Raw genomic sequence first — 16,311 nt, 5'->3', positions numbered from 1 at the left:
ATGCAAGACTTACGGTGTCCTTGTTCCAAAATTTTATGATTCGTGAATCAGCAGAAATAACCAAATCTAATGAATTGTGGAACTGGATTGATTTAATAGGCAAGCCATATTGATGATCTTTCACAATTAATGGGTTACTTGATCGGAGATCATAAAACAAAATCTGGTAACAAAAGAAAAGTAGATTTTTCATTGTTGAACCTGCCTGAACATTTAACATAACTGCTGATCAAAAAGATCACTGAGTTCTTAGTATGTTAAAAAGGATCAAATGAGAACTCTGACTTCCTCACATTAAGACACAAAAGGATGTATTTGATCTGTGAGTTTTATGCACGTACCTTAAAGCAACAGAATCTATAACAGGGGTGGAGGGTGGCCAAACTGTGGCTCACACACTACTTTGTGGCTCTTGAAGCTCCCACTGCCTGGTCAGCAGATTTGGAGAAGGCATTTGTCTCCTTAAATCACTTCCCCAAGCCAAGCTAGCTGGAGGCTTGGAGAATGCATTTAAAGTTAAAGTGGCTTTCTTTCCACCTCTCCCTCCCCCCATCTATTTCCCGCCTGCCTGCCTGGTCTCAATCATCTGAAATTCATGTCTTGCAGCTCTCAAGCATCTGACGTTTATTCTGTGTGGCTCTTACGTTAACCAGGTTTGACCAACCCGTAACTATAATAATGCAAAAAAAAGAAATAAGACTAGTTGGTGAGACTGGTTTGGAGAAGGCATTTGTCTCTTTAAATCACTTCCCCAAGCCAAGCTAGCTGGCGGCTTGGAGAATGCATTTAAAATTAAAGTGGCTTTCTTTCCACCTCTCCCTCCCCCCATCTATTTCCTGCCTGCCTGCCTGGTCTCAATCATCTGAAATTCATGTCTTGCAGCTCTCAAGCATCTGACGTTTATTCTGTGTGGCTCTTATGTTAACCAGGTTTGGCCAACCCGTAACTATAATAATGCAAAAAAAGAAATAAGACTAGTTGGTGAGACTGGTTTGGAGAAGGCATTTGTCTCTTTAAATCACTTCCCCAAGCCAAGCTAGCTGGCGGCTTGGAGAATGCATTTAAAGTTAAAGTGGCTTTCTTTCCACCTCTCCCTCCCCCCATCTATTTCCTGCCTGCCTGCCTGGTCTCAATCATCTGAAATTCATGTCTTGCAGCTCTCAAGCATCTGACGTTTATTTTGTGTGGCTCCTATGTTAACCAGGTTTGGCCAACCCGTATCTATAATGATGCAAAAAAGAAATAAGACTGGTTGGTGAAGTATTTCACAAAAAGGAAATACTTTAGTCAACATAGCTGAACATTTGGACAATTTTTTTTAAGGGGAGGAAGGCAGTACAGTCACAAGGGCTGCCAATCCCCATCTCATCACAGCTTTCACTAATCCCAAGTTTCAGTGTCTACTGGTGGCAAAAACAATGTTCCTATCAAATTACTTGAGAACTGCAAGTTTGGCATGCCAACCTTATTATACTAATACATTGTCATTCCACTCACACAGCACTGAATATTCCATTAACATTCTATTGTAAGTTGCATTTAATTTGTCTATTAAGAAGTTAAAAAAATTATTCTCCCCCCCACCCCAAGGTGCACTGAGATAACATTCTGTGTGTGCTTTATAACCCACTGGCTCACTCTAAGGAGAATCACTGCAGAAACCCTGCTGAAAAAAAGGATAATAACTACATTGAATATGAAACAAATTAACTAATACTCTTGTGAGTAACAGAGCAACTTTCTTTGCATAAGGACTGTGACTTCAGCTGTACCGCTCCATGGCCATTGCACAATATCAGCTAAATTTGATCACATTCAGCTCAAAATTACTATACAGCATTCCACAGAATTCACATTTATAAAATGGGTATTATCGACAGCTGCATTCATTAGATGAGGAAAAAGCTTATTTAATGCTAGCTCTGACAGCTGGTGGTGGGAACTGCCATCACGTCAAGCTGACCTGTGGCAACTCCATATGGTTCTCAAGGTAACATGCAGAGGTGGTTTGCTATTGCCTGCCTCTGCATAGCAACTTTTTTGCTCCTGCCCAGATATTAATCCTGCTTAGTTTCTGAAATCTGACAAGATCAAGCTAGCCTGTGCCATCCAGGCACCAATAGTTCTGACAGCTATTCAGCAAAAACTGCTATTCAAGGCATGAGGCAAACAAGCCAAAAGCCTACCTACCTGGCCTGTGGATGTCCCAACAGCCATGTTCATAGCTCCATCAAATTTCAGGGCTGAAATAGCAGGGAGACCATCTACCCTGAAAGAATTTAAAACACAGTGCATTCTAGTTAAAATCTATAAGAGTTAACTATAACGTTTATCAACTATAAATCTGTAATTAGGACAGACTGAGATTTAGATTTAAAGCAGTCTGATTATACAGAGAACATTTACAGAAGTTCAGTGAAGGCATAGAGCTCAAAAAAAGCATTGGTCCGTACTGTTTATCAGCCGTTAAGCTGCTTAAAGCACAATCCAACACTCCAACTCGATTTCGTGTCCTAGGATCCCAGCATTCCACTTTTCCCTAAGGAAGACAAAATGCATGTAAGCCAGTGCTCTGAATTCATTAAACACATTTATGGTATTGGCCGTACACCCTTCTAAATCTATTCAAATCAATGGGTTTAGCAGGGTGTACTTGGGATGGCATTGCTAAGCTGTTTACTTTCCTTTTAAAAGGTGACTTCTATGGTTGTTAATGGAATAGTCACATCATTTAAGATCCATTCTTACATTCTTCAATGGTCTTGTATAACTAACCCAACTCATATCTAATAGTAACCAGGGGAAAAAATCAGTAACTGTGGCTATAATTTTGTCCAGTGGACTATGTCATCCAATTATATAATGAACCAAAGTGAGCAGACATTGCTGTTGGGATGCGGACTAGGAATAAATAACCAGTAGGGATGGGCACAAACCAGGAAAACAGTGGTTCATGGTTCATTTGATTGTATGAACCATGAATTTACATGAACTTTTCCATTCCCCAAACCACTTCATGATTCTTTTGGTTTGATTTGGGAGATGACAGAACATACCGCTCATGAGTTAAAGATACCAAGCTCACAGGGAGCTCTCCTCCACTTATCCACCAAATTTTGGGAAGACTGGATTTGGGATGGCCAAGTTATAATACACCCCCCCCCAAAAAAAAAAAACACAGGTGCTCCCAGGAAAGCTCATTTCTAGTTTCAGGTTCAGTCCCTGAAACCATAGCAAGGAACATGTTCCTAGGTGGGAGAGGAGTTTAAAAAATTGTCTCACTGTGTAGGGGGAAAAGGAGTCCCTCAAAACTTTCCCCAAATCAGCCAAGCAGCAAACAATTCTTCTTCTGCTCTCATGACAACTAACTCTTCTCTCCTCGTGCTACAAAGTGAAAGCAGCTGAGTCAGAGTGTGGTATTATAATCTGCTCCCATACAGCAGAATGGAAGCTCTGTGGTTGGATCCCAGAGCTGCCAGTCAAGCTATGAACAACTGCTTTGGGTGTTTCTAGGGCTCTCCACAAGTCCACCAGCAGTATTGTCTAGGAATTGATTGCATTGGCGGCACACTGTCTGGAGAACGAACCACAAAAACAAACCACCCGAACCCCCAGAGGAAAAAGGCAGTTCATTTTTGGGTTCAGAAATGACGCTACCTAATGAACCAGTTTGAAACTAACTACAAACCAGCGTAGTTCGAAACTAATGCTCAAACTGTGGTTTGTTTTTCAGTTCGTGCCCATCCCTAGTTACCAGCACTCCGAGGACCCAATCTGGCCGTAGCATAGCCTTAGTCCCACCTAGTTCCTGCATCTTTGCCACTTTTTGCTACAGAGGGCTTTTTGTTACACATACAGCTCATATTATACTTTCTACTTTTTACAACGCTGAATGTCTTCTGTTAAGATTGCAATGGCTTTTGGCTAAAAGCAACTTTTGCCAAATTTGTACACCTTCAACAAAACAAATCAATGTTTTGCTGTTAGCATTCAGATTTGTCATATATATTACACATTTGTGATATGTATGTCAGTACGTGAGTATAGACGTATGAAGGAAAAAACAGTGCTGTGGTTCTTAGGGAAGCAGAAACAGTTACCTCAAGTGTCCCAGTCGCAAATAAGCCGTGAACGGAATTTATATCACACACATGATTCTCCCTAAAAAAACAGATGGATAAAAGATATAAAGCAAGAAGCTTATAGAAGCCATTAAAGCCAATCCAACCTTATAGATCAGGAAAAGAAGATGATATTGGATTTATATCCCGCCCTCCACTCCGAAGAGTCTCAGAGCGGCTCACAATCTCCTTTACCTTCCTCCCCCACAACAGGCACCCTGTGAGGTGGGTGGAGCTGAGAGGACTCTCACAGCAGCTGCCCTTTCAAGGACAACCTCTGCCAGAGCTATGGCTGCCCCAAGGCCATGCCAGCAGGTGCAAGTGGAGAAGTGGGGAATCAAACCCAGTTCTCCCAGATAAGAGTCCGCACACTTAACCACTACACCAAACTGGCTCTCCTGCTGGGTGACCTTGGGCCAGCCTCACACATACAGCCTAAATTATCTTACAGGATGGTTATGAAGTTATTAAGGAGGAGGGGAGAATGACACGAGCAACTTTTGATTTTCTATTAACAAAAACAGTGAGGTATAAATGAAATAAACAAAACTTGAGAGGTATATTTGGTCTCTGCAGTTGTTTCCCCTTTGTGGAATGGCTTGTCAGAGGAGGTGTATAAAACACCTTCTTCTCTGGTGAGATTTCAGAAGTTATATATAGAGTTCTCATTGGCCTTTGGAAACTGAAATTAGTTGTTGGATTATAGGCTGGACTGGAGATTTGTGGCAGTGTTTTTTGGATTTTTTAAAACTGAAGCTGTAATACATGGTCCATCAAGGTCAGCATTGCCGACCCGACCAACTGACAAATTGTTCAACAAACAAGGGAGCTCAGCATGAGGAACGCAAAACAAGAAACTGCCAAGCATGAATCACAACAATTAACAAAATACAAAACTCTAATATTGTGAAAATATCTAACCAAAGGCTAACAGCCAAACAACAACTTAACAGAGCAAAGTAGGCTCACAGGCACCAAAAGGAAGCACATGAAAATTGATAAAATAAGTACACTGTTTCCCCAGAAAAAAAAAACAATTATATGTCCATAAGTGGAATCTGCAAACTTCCAAATAATTAATACAAGGAGACAAAAATGAATCAGCCAAATGAAGACGCCTTTTCTGGATACTAGATAACGTTTCAATAATTTTTTTTCTTCAGTTCATGTGGCTGCTATGACAGAACCCGATTTCAGTATTTACTAACATCAGACATAGAGCTCACAGTGCTTGGATAGATTAACAGTTTGACATTTTGCACATTTTGTTAATTATTGTTTGGTGGTTTCTTGTTTTGCTACCCTGGCTGACAGCAGATTCCCAGGGTCTCAGATGGAATTCGTTCCCACCACCAGATCCTTTTATCTAGAGTTCCCAGGGACCAAACATGGAAATTTTGGTATGCAAAATAGTGATGTTCTATCAATGAGTCACAACCCCTCCGCTAAGGTGATGAGTTAGGAAGCTAATGCAAAGGCCAGATTTGGGTAACTTGCTCTACTTTTATTTATGGATTTGTATGGTATCGTTACTGATTTTATGGATTTTAATGATTTTTTTGATTGCCTGTGTTCTAATTTTGTTAGCTACTTCATACTACAAAGAAAAAGGTTCTTATAAATCAAATTATATTTAGTGGTTTTTAAAAATGATTAATTTTAGATATAATGTAAAACACGCACCAGAGCGAAGTGGACATAAGAACACAGATTTTACTTATTTTAATTATGTAAATTATTTATAGTCTGCCTTTCTCACAAGTCTACCTATTAATACTTACCAATTATACCTATGACACATTTTCTCCAGGAGTACCTTGAGCAACTTAAAGATGAACAAATTGTGGTTGTATTAGAGAAATACTGTAAAACAGGGGGGCCAACGGTAGCTCTCCAGATGTTTTTTGCCTACAATTCCCATCAGCCCCAGCCAGCATGGCCAATGGCTAGGGCTGATGGGAGTTGTAGGCAAAAAACATCTGGAGAGCTGCTGTTGGCCACTCCTGCTGTAAAACATAAGCCTAAGTGAACTTCATCATGTAATAATGCCATTTACAATGCGTCTGTATGATTCATAACAGTGTTTGCAGGACATTAAAAAAGGCAATTTGGCTCCATCTGCTGGAGCAAAAAGACTGACATTATGAATGGCAGATACTTACGAAGCATCAGTCTGCAGAGAATTCAGGTACCTTCCTTGTTCCAGGTTTAGTCTGTATACTTCAGAGCTACAACCAAGAAAATAAAATCCTTCTATATATATTTGTTTCTATTTGATTACAGCAGTGTTCATTTAAGTACCTCCAGTAGGGACCATATCTCTCCATACTTGTTCTATCTATATTGGCTCCCCATTTGTTTCCAGGCCCAATTCAAAGTGCAGGTACTGACCTTTCAAATTGTACACAGCTTGGGATCAACACAACTGACAGACTGGTTAGTCTCAGCCTAACCAAGCCCTGCATCCATCTTCACGGACCCTTCTTTGGGTGCCCTCACCAACCGTGGCTAAATGGGTAGCAATCCAAGAAAGTGCCTTCTGGGTCAAAACACCAAAACTATGGAATTCTCAACTCCCCCCAAGGAAATTTGTCTGTCCCCTTCTACCACTCTCTTCTTCCAATGGGTGAAGAGGTTTCTGTTTTGTTTGGCATTCCCTCACTGATCTGCCTTCCTATTTTTGTGTTTTAATTGTTTGTTAATTGTTTTATACCCATGTACTTTTAAACTGGTTTTAGTGTCTTTGATTATTTACTGTCTTGGAAGCTCTCCGTTGGGTGGAAAGACGGCATAAAATGTTTTAAATAAATATTAAATATGCAAGGTGCAACCACAAGAGAACACAGAGCAGACTCTGAAGTACATGCATCACCCATGCAGGGAGAAAGGGAGGCCCAACATGGAATGAGAGCACACCTTAGAACAGGGGAGTCAAACTCATTTGCTATGAGGGTCGGATCTTGACCCTATTTGTGTCATAAAATGTATGTGTGTCATAAAATGCAGAAGGAAGAGAGGCTTGGCTCAGTAGCTCTGCTGTGCAATTGAGCAAGCCTGGCAAAGCAAGTTGTGATGCAGAAGGAAGCAAGAGAGGGAGAAGGAAGCAGATGACAGCCAGTTGCTCGTGGGCCTGAAAGGAGCTCTCCGGGGACCTGATTCAGCCCCCGGGCTGAATGTTTGACACTCCTGCCTTAGAACATCCCCTAATTTTTCTGTAACACACACTTGGTTGGATCTTAATAATCATTTCTGCCAACTGGGGGAGGGGTAGCTGCCAACTTCTGATTCAACCCGCATTCTGTTCCTGGTGCTCCTCTATCCTCCAAGATCAATCAGTGGCTGCTGGAGACGGGAAGTTCCATTTCATAAATGGAAGTCGTTTCCTTTAACAGATTATCATCAGGATGCAACTCAGGGATTCTGCGGCAGACAAGCACTCTCCTCAGCAGAAATCATTCACTGCACATGATGAGGAGGGGGGGGCAAAGCCACCACAGCACTAAGTTGTGTTCATGCCCATCATGTCCCTTTTGTCATGATGATTGAATGCAGCTTGCCTTAAAGGAGTTTTTTCTCCACCACTCTCAAACACAGAAAAATGCTCAGTTTGTTGTTAATGAATCTCTTTTTAACATCTCTTCCCTGTTTTTCCCATTATGATTGGATATACCTCATTATTAATGAAATTTGCTTCCTGCATAAAATCATGTCAAACTGTCCAAATGTGTTTCAGATACTGAACATTTAAAAGAGCATCTCAATACATCTGCTCAATGTCATTACATTTTTATGCGCAGACATTTATCACCTGCTCATTCAGAAAGACTTAAAATATTATGAACTTTCAGTAAAACCTTTTTTTTGCTTGACATTGATTATAAATTTCAAATAAAATTGCAAGTACAATTAAAAAGAACCTTGGTGCAACTTATTACCTTGCTCCTACAAAATACAGGTCACATGATGGATAATGGTATGAGAAATCTCTACCAAACTTGGGTATTCTGGTTCTATAATAACGGCCATGCTGGGAGTGAAATTCCACATATCTGTCACATAGCAAAAAAACAATCTGGAAAAACAACAACATATCAGATAGGTTGAGAATTGGAGATGAGTTATTCTTATCCTGCTTAACATCTACAAAGAAAAGCACTGTCTACATGATATGATAGTTTAGAGCAATGTAACGGAGATGTATCACATGAGAAATACAATTTTATAACTATGTGAAGACTGCCCATTTTGCAGAAACACAATTGTTAAGGGCATGATCCATGAGAAGTTCAAATCTCAGTTCAGCCAAGCACACACCAGGTGACCTAAAGAAAGCAACTGTATCTTACCCTCAGCTTCCCATCTACATTATGGTTTGTTTTTGTTTCAAATATCCAACCCCTCCTAGCTTTTCAAGAAATAAGCAAGATATTCCAACAGAAGGTATGCTCTACTTCCTTTCAATAATCTCTTGCTTGGGCACATGAACACTCAAATTAGTTGTTTCTGACAATTAATAAATGAAATGTACTGCTGTTCAAATATGCAAGCAAAAAAAAAGACAGACATACCTTTGAGTAATCATCTGATAAAATATCAAATGTAACCACTGAGGGAACAAAAAGAAGCAGCTTATGATTAGAGGTCAGTCAAACATACTCAAGCTTAATTACATGAAGTATCTCTGATCTCATGAACCACAGAGGATGCGGAAACAGGCACTGTTATTAGCATGGCTCTGTTTCTGCAGAGTTATTTGAATGGCCGCTCTAAGTGCTGCTTTTCATCCATGTCTCTGTGTTATCAGCTGTTGAGAGCCCAAGCAAGGGAGCCATGACCAATCCTTGTGTTTCCCTTCTGCTGCTACCAAACTAAACCGAACACCTAGCCCCTTCTGTCTTAGACACCCAGTAGCAATCTAGACAGAAGAAGAGAACCATGTACACAACCTAATACAGCAACATCACTTTCTGGTTGCCATTCTCACAGTTAGTGTTCATTCAGCCAACTGCGCTTTGCCCCAGGTGAGTAGCAAATTACAAACTTATTTATCAGACCACTGTTCTGCCAAGGACTCTCCTATAACAAGATGACTTTACAAGAATATAACCCAAGAATATAACCCAAGGCCACTCTCAAATACATGGCACAGACATTAGTCACCATGATTCATGACTGTTTTCACTCGTACATAACAGTGCAGTCCTAAACAGGGTATGATGCTGCTTAGGACGGCACTGTCAGTGACACAAAAAGTTTCATACACAATGTTCCTGAATAACCACTCCCTCTCAATTGTTTCCCTCTTCCCCATCATCATCACTAGGTATCCTTGAAACATCTGGTTTCAAAAGCAGCTCAAGCAGAATGTTGTTAGTATTTTTCCTCAAAAAAATCTGTTTCCTAGATGAGTACACCTTCCTGAGAAGGACAAACCTTATTGGCTGTTTTCCAGAGCTGCACAGAAAGCACAATTATTTCACAGATAATAAGCCAAGTTCGTGCCACTTCTGGTCTAGCATCTTTTCACCCATCTCACTAGTTCATAGTAGTTTTTACAATAATTTGTTTTACTAACCTTCAGAATCCAAGCATCTTTCAAACTTCATGGATAATTGATAGGTATCATAACATCGGACTCTAGGTTTATATGTACCTGTAAAAAGACAGCAAGATAATTGATGTAAGAAAAAGAATTTGCTTCAAAAATGTATTCAATACGTTGTTCAGAAGAAAATAAAAGTCACTATTTGAAAGACTCTTCTGGTCAAGAACTTAATGAATGTTCAAAAAAGGCTGCAATCCTGGGCTTTATTGAGTGTGTTTATGTTTGCTAACAGCAATAGGACTAATCAAACATAACTAGCTTTCAGGACCAGAGCACACACGAATACATTTACATGTCAACAATCTAAAAACACTATTTATAGATGAATAACCTGCCCCTTCAGATTAAAATCCACAAATGTGCAGTCTCCACTAGCCATGGCACTGAAGTCACGTTATTTTCACAGCTTTCAGATACATGGTCCTATATTTTAAATATCTTGCCATCCATTTAGAAACCAAGATGGTAATGGGACAAACCAGCAGAACAGTTATCAAATGTCACATCTTATTTTATTGCTAATTTCTTACCTAATTTTAATTTTACTTATATATTTACTTATATAATTTTACTTATATACTTACTGCTAATTTTACTTATATAAAGCTGAACAGAAAAGGACTCATTTATACTGCTGTACAGCAGGTTATAATTAAAGTTACTGTGGCATACTCTATGGATTAATTTTTTTAAAAGCAGCATTTAATCTCAAAGAGTCAAGGTAACAGAAAACCCCCTCAATCCAGCTAGGAGCTATACACACACAGGAGATTTCCTTGCATGTATCCCTGATGGGAAAGCACATATGCAAATGAATGCTGCCCATGCAATTCTCCAGTCCAATCAGCAGCCAAGGCTGTTAATGTACAGGCTTTGCATCAATCACATTTATGATTTTTTTCTCCTCCCTAAACAGTTGGTTGGTTCAATTATAGTTTCGCTAACAGGCTATATTCTAGTCCACTAGACTGGACTTGGAAAATTAAATTTTCTTTAATTTACACACAGAAAGAAAGATTAAATATTGTAAATTAGCCATGTCTAATGAAGATTAAAATAAAATCTCTCTGGAGACTGAACACTGCTTCAAAGCAATGTGGCTACCAGAAAGTCTGGGAGGACCAAAGGGTTTGCAAACTTACCTGCTGCCATAATGTATTGCCCATCTCGCGAAACTTTGAGATTCGTGCTAACCGTGGGCATGTCAAAGTCCTGGATAAGTTCAATTCTCCTTTGAATGTCTTTTAAACAAAAACAAAAACATATCCTAAGGACTGGCTAGCCAACTTACTATGATGAACAGTTTTTTTGTGAGAAATATATGACTAACAGAAATAAATAGTTTACATTTCTACATATGCACTAAATTTAGCAGAAATGTCTACTCTTAAAACAAATGTTCAGTACAGATTAATTAGTTCTATGCCTATGCACCAGTATTTTCAAGTTTTTTAAGGATAGGACATACAACCTAGTTCATTATCAGCATTAGTTGCTGAAGTTTAATAGCTACTGTATCATCAGTTGATCGGTAATGTGACTTTGGGGGATATCTGAAGCAATCATATTAGTGATCAACTGAATGATAGTGGTAAGAACCATTTCTAAGTAATACTTAACTTTTTAAAAAAATATATCTTTCAGACAATATATTTCAGACAAGTGACAGATTATTACATCCTCATAATTCTTTTTTTAAAAAACCAAAGTGCCCTCAAACTCTGAAGTTGCAGTCCAGTACTAAATTATGTGTATTTAAGCAGGCTGCACTGAGACTGGCACTGGATTGTGAACCTTGTCCCTATGGCAAACTTTTACACAAAGAATAACAGTAAATGCAAAAAGTTCTTTTTCCTCCCCCTCGTTGAATTATATGTGTACAATAACTAAAGGCTGCAATCCTACACAGATTTACCTGACAGCAAACCCTACTAGACATAATAGGACTTGCTTCTGAGAATACACACATAGGATTGGGGCTGCAAGTTCTTATTTATTAAGCATGTAACTCAATATAAAGTATCTTTTTAAAATGCCATGGATTTCAACAGAAGAAAGTGGATCGGGTTTGTAACAGATTATTGTGGCATTCTTATTACTATTTTTTACAGTTTAATCTCCGTTTTTTCCTGTTTGTATTTCATGGTTCTATGGTTCCTTCCTATTTGTATCTCAGTTTATACAAGTTAAATAAAAGTTTTTTTAAAAACCAGAAGAAAGTAGATCAAAGCATGTGCTTAACGCCACTACTGAAATTCATTTGACTTCACACTTTTAAAACCATTCTTATGCACATTTGCAGCTGGAATTAGCTACATTCTATTTGTTTAGACAGTATTAATCTATCTAAAACATGCATATAATATCGCTTCTCAGACATGAGTCTGAGAGGATTCATAATATACAATTCAATTATAAAAATGATCAATAAGCAATACCATAAAACAACACTGAAAATTAACTACACTGAAAGGTACAACTAAAAATAGCATCTACATCTTAACAACAATAAAAGCTAAATGAAACCACTGAGTGACAGAAAAGAAAGACATAAAGAGAGAGAACAAAACCATAACTAAAAATCTATTGAATTAATGCCTCTGGGACTCTGTAGGGCACTCAACAGCTTTGCCACATATTGTGACAAAGGACATTTTACCACCAATTACAATAAGGCTAAAGTTATGGTATTTGGTAGGCACCCCCCAAAAAAAGTGTGTTCAATGAAGGGAAATAAAATCGAGCAGGTCAATAAATTCATTTATCTTGAGGTAGTACTCTGGAGACCACATTTACCGCTGCACACTATAAGCTGAGAGCAGAATGTGCTGAGAGAACTATGTATGTGATATTAAGATTTTTTTGTTCTAAGGAGGGCCTCTATGTACCTGCTGCACTGAAGTTTTTTCAGGCTAAATTAATAGCCCAACTTCTGTAGGGCACCCTCACTGGTATTTTGGCCACAAGCTTAAATTTACTTGAAAAGGTACAATCTAAATTCCTTTGTCATTTTACAGGTCCCTCCAGCCATTCCTAACTCTCTTCTCTGTCTATAAATGGGTCAAATGAGGACTGAGGCGAGGATTCTGTTGGCTTCTGCTTCCCAATGGCTTAAGATACATATTAGTCCAAAAAGGACGTATCCCCCTTGTAATTCAAGATTCTTACCAACCAAGCAGGTTTCACAGGGTTGAGGGAAGCCTTGAAAGAATGGGCCTTTCACCTGGCACCCTTTTGTCACAGAGAACTGAACAGGTCAAATTAGCAAAGGATTTGCAACATGGAATGCCAGCAAGACAATGAGGTCTCCTGGCTTCAGGGCCCCTGAGAAGATGAAATGCATCATGGCAATGGTCCAATATCTTAAATCTCCAGATTTCCCCCCTTACAGGAGGGCTTTTTCACTGGCCAGATGTGATGCCATGCCGTCCATGATTTTTGAAGGGAGCTATAAGAAGATCACATACTCTGAGAGGATTTGCCCCTGTCCTCTACCAGAGCTGGAAACAACGGGGCACGTTTTTCCCCACTGCCACCTCTATCAACAAATTCAAGATGAGACAGTTCTTTCCCTTGAAGACAGACAGTACAGTGGTAGGGGCAGACTAGATATGCTTAGATAAATTTCTAACAGGTGAAATCTCAGTTATTACCAAGCTAACTACTAGATTCTGTGCACAGGTGATAAAGTATGCAATAAATTTCAGTCTTGCCCTTTTGAAACTTGACTTAGATTCCATCACAAGGTCTATTATATAATACTTGATTTTTAGATTCCAGGTTCAAATTTTAAATATGGTTATCTAAGATGTTATTTTACATATTTTATATTTTATTCTCTTTCTACTATGTAATTTTATCTAGGTTTTATTAAATTTTCTGTTGAATACCTGTATAGATAATATTCTTTTCAGCTGGATCTGGTCGTTGACTGTAATAAAATTGAACTGAACTCCCCACCCCACAAAAAAACCCCTTGGTCTCCTGTAGAAAAACGTCTAGAGATGGAACCAGGACAAGGAAAAGGTATTCTACAGCTGGAAGAGGGGGGCCACCACTGAAAAGGCACTATCCACTGCAGCCAATCACAACAGCTTTGAAATCAGGGCATTGGAGAGCAGACACAAAAAAAGAGCCTGAGATGGTAAGTATGGCATCTGGCCAAGACTACATGAAGACGAGTGATCCTTTCAGTACTTATAGAGTTTCACAGATCAAAACCAGCATCCTGAACTGGGACTGGAATTAAACACAGAACTACTCAGCACCATCAGACCACCTGGGGTTAATATAGCAATGCTCTTCTCATTGGAGGACAAGGCAAACTCACCAACATCTCTCTTCTGTAATGCTCTCTTCTTCCTATCAGAAAGCCACTGAAAAAAAATACATACATTAGTTAACAGGAGAGGATGTGGAGCTTAGGGAAACAGTGGTGAACAGGGGGCAAGTTCTAGAACTTATATACACATTATAAACTAACAAATCACTACACAAACTTGGACGACCAAGGCTATCCTGACCTCATCATATCTCGGAACCTAAGCAGGGTCGGCCCTGGCTAGTATTTGGATAGGAGACCTCTAAAGAATACCAGAGTCATGACGTGGAGTCAAGCGATGGCAAACTACCTCTGAATGCTTCTTGCCTTGAAAAGTCTAAAGCAGGAGTGGCCAAACATGCTTAACGTAGGAGCTACATAAAATAAATGTCAGGTTTGAGAGCCGCAAGACAGGGAGGGAGGGAGAAAAATAGATGGGGAGGGAGAGGTGGAAAGAAAGCAATTTAAAAAACATTTTCCAATCCCCCAGCAGCACTTTCCACCAAAATAAATCACCAAGACCAAATGGTATCCATCCTAGAATTCTTAACTCAAATGTAAAACTGCTGATCTGAAAGATATTGCAATATGTCCCGGGGGGTGGGGGATCCAGGAAATTACAGGCCAGTTAGCTTAACGTTTGTTCCAAGTAAATGGACAGAGAGATCATTATTAAAGCTAAAATTGTCAAAGCACAATTGGACAGATAAATATGAATGCTAAAAGGGTTTTTTTCCTTCCCTTTTTGAAAGTTCTTGTTGAACTGTATGAGTCTAATTACTAAATGCTGAAATCCTACGCATATTTACCTGACATGATCAAGTCCTACTGGACATAATAGGACTCGTTTCTGAATATACATAAAAGGATTTCGGACTGCAAGTCACCGATGTAAGTCACCAGTCGGTGAATAGAATCAGGAAGCATGTAATGTGAAAGACCTGTACATGAGACTAGGACAGTATCAACTTTGGTCGATCAGTGGTCTGATTCAGTGTATATCAGCGTCATTCTTAGTTGCAGTTTCTCTACTAGGTAAATTGGGGGGGGGGGGGGGCGGAATAGGAAGTGAGCAGAGCAGCGATTCCAGTTACATGAACAGGTTCTGCAAGCACGCGGTTCCCTTGATGTGGTAGCACGGAGGGTGGACTTCTTTGCATACAGCGGGCAGAAGCCTCCGGGGAAGGAAGAAAGGAAGGAACCCTTCCGCCGCTTGGAGAGGGGAGAGGGGAGAGTGGCGGCGTTGGCTTCTCACCTCTGGAAGGCTCCGGCCGGCGCTCAGGCTGTAGATCTTCACTTCGTTGAGGCTAGAGACCTGCATGATGCCCTCTTCTTCCGTGAGCCGGCTGAGGCAAGCGGAAAACAACCTTCACTTCCGGGTCAAAGCCCTGACCATAGAGTTGAGGAAAACACAGTTTCAGGGATAGCACGGGGTACAATACCTGTCCGTGAGCATTTGACGTACGCGGGAGAACCCTGAGAAAAATGGGACACAAGCCTAGAAGGAATTTTTTGGCCATCCTCCACTTCCACTGCACTCCTTCCTAAAGAGTTACATATTTCTAAAACTGTTGACTTAAATTGGCTTACAAGAGATGAACTTAGATCCCAGTAGGCAGCCATGTTGGTCTGAGGTAGTAGAACAAAATAGGAGTCACTCAAGTTGCACCTTTAAGACCAACTTAGTTTTATTCAGAACGTAAGCTTTCGTGTGCTCTCTAAGCACACTTCATCAGACGAGGAATCCGATACAGTGAACAAAGCCACACATAGCTGGTAGTCAGTGGCTCAGAATGCAAACTGGTACAAATTTAAGATCCAATCACAGTATGGTAAAATTATCTGGAAGGGAATGGTTTAGAATGCAAATTTAAGATTCAATGACAGAATAGTAAAATTAACAAATTGAGCAAACCTTTGATCTGAGCAGCATGAGCATGCAAAAGCAATAAAACAGTAATATGTAAAAATGTGAGAATGTCTATTAATGACTATATTGTATTAAGCCTGGGTCAAAAGGAAGGTATTTATATCTCAGATTTCCCATCCAACTAATTTACCCTTTAACATGTAACATACATATAGTTTGCCGTTAGGAGAAAAATACATTAAAATTAGTGGGAGATGGGTTCAGTATATGTAATAGGATAAACAGCCAATATTCCTATTTGAGTATGTCAATACAGCTAAAAGAGGAATACATTGGATAGTGATGTTCTTTTCCGCCTAATTTACTTTTTAACATGCAAACATCATTCTAGTTT

The 16,311-nt window shown here is 39.6% G+C and overlaps 1 protein-coding gene across 1 annotated transcript in view; it reads right to left on the bottom strand.

The window, feature by feature from the left end:
* The window catches only part of NOL10 (nucleolar protein 10), a 72,684-nt gene extending 57,234 nt beyond the window's left edge, over window positions 1–15,450 (bottom strand). The window contains exons 1-11 of the mRNA XM_060233933.1: window positions 15,303–15,450; window positions 14,057–14,102; window positions 10,869–10,967; window positions 9,697–9,774; window positions 8,690–8,727; window positions 8,057–8,193; window positions 6,284–6,349; window positions 4,101–4,161; window positions 2,454–2,539; window positions 2,191–2,269; window positions 14–163 (exon numbers count right to left, since the gene is read on the bottom strand). Coding sequence (XP_060089916.1) covers window positions 14–163; window positions 2,191–2,269; window positions 2,454–2,539; window positions 4,101–4,161; window positions 6,284–6,349; window positions 8,057–8,193; window positions 8,690–8,727; window positions 9,697–9,774; window positions 10,869–10,967; window positions 14,057–14,102; window positions 15,303–15,368 — 906 coding nt within the window. The 5' untranslated portion in view covers window positions 15,369–15,450. The remainder of the gene's footprint in view (window positions 1–13; window positions 164–2,190; window positions 2,270–2,453; window positions 2,540–4,100; window positions 4,162–6,283; window positions 6,350–8,056; window positions 8,194–8,689; window positions 8,728–9,696; window positions 9,775–10,868; window positions 10,968–14,056; window positions 14,103–15,302) is intronic.
* Between the last annotated feature and the right edge of the window lie 861 nt (window positions 15,451–16,311).

Source organism: Heteronotia binoei, chromosome 1 (assembly GCF_032191835.1).
Source record: "Heteronotia binoei isolate CCM8104 ecotype False Entrance Well chromosome 1, APGP_CSIRO_Hbin_v1, whole genome shotgun sequence".
In the NCBI taxonomy this organism is placed as follows: Eukaryota; Metazoa; Chordata; class Lepidosauria; order Squamata; family Gekkonidae; genus Heteronotia; species Heteronotia binoei.
Note: the sequence above shows the minus strand (reverse complement) of the source record. Positions and strands in the feature narration are given on the sequence as shown.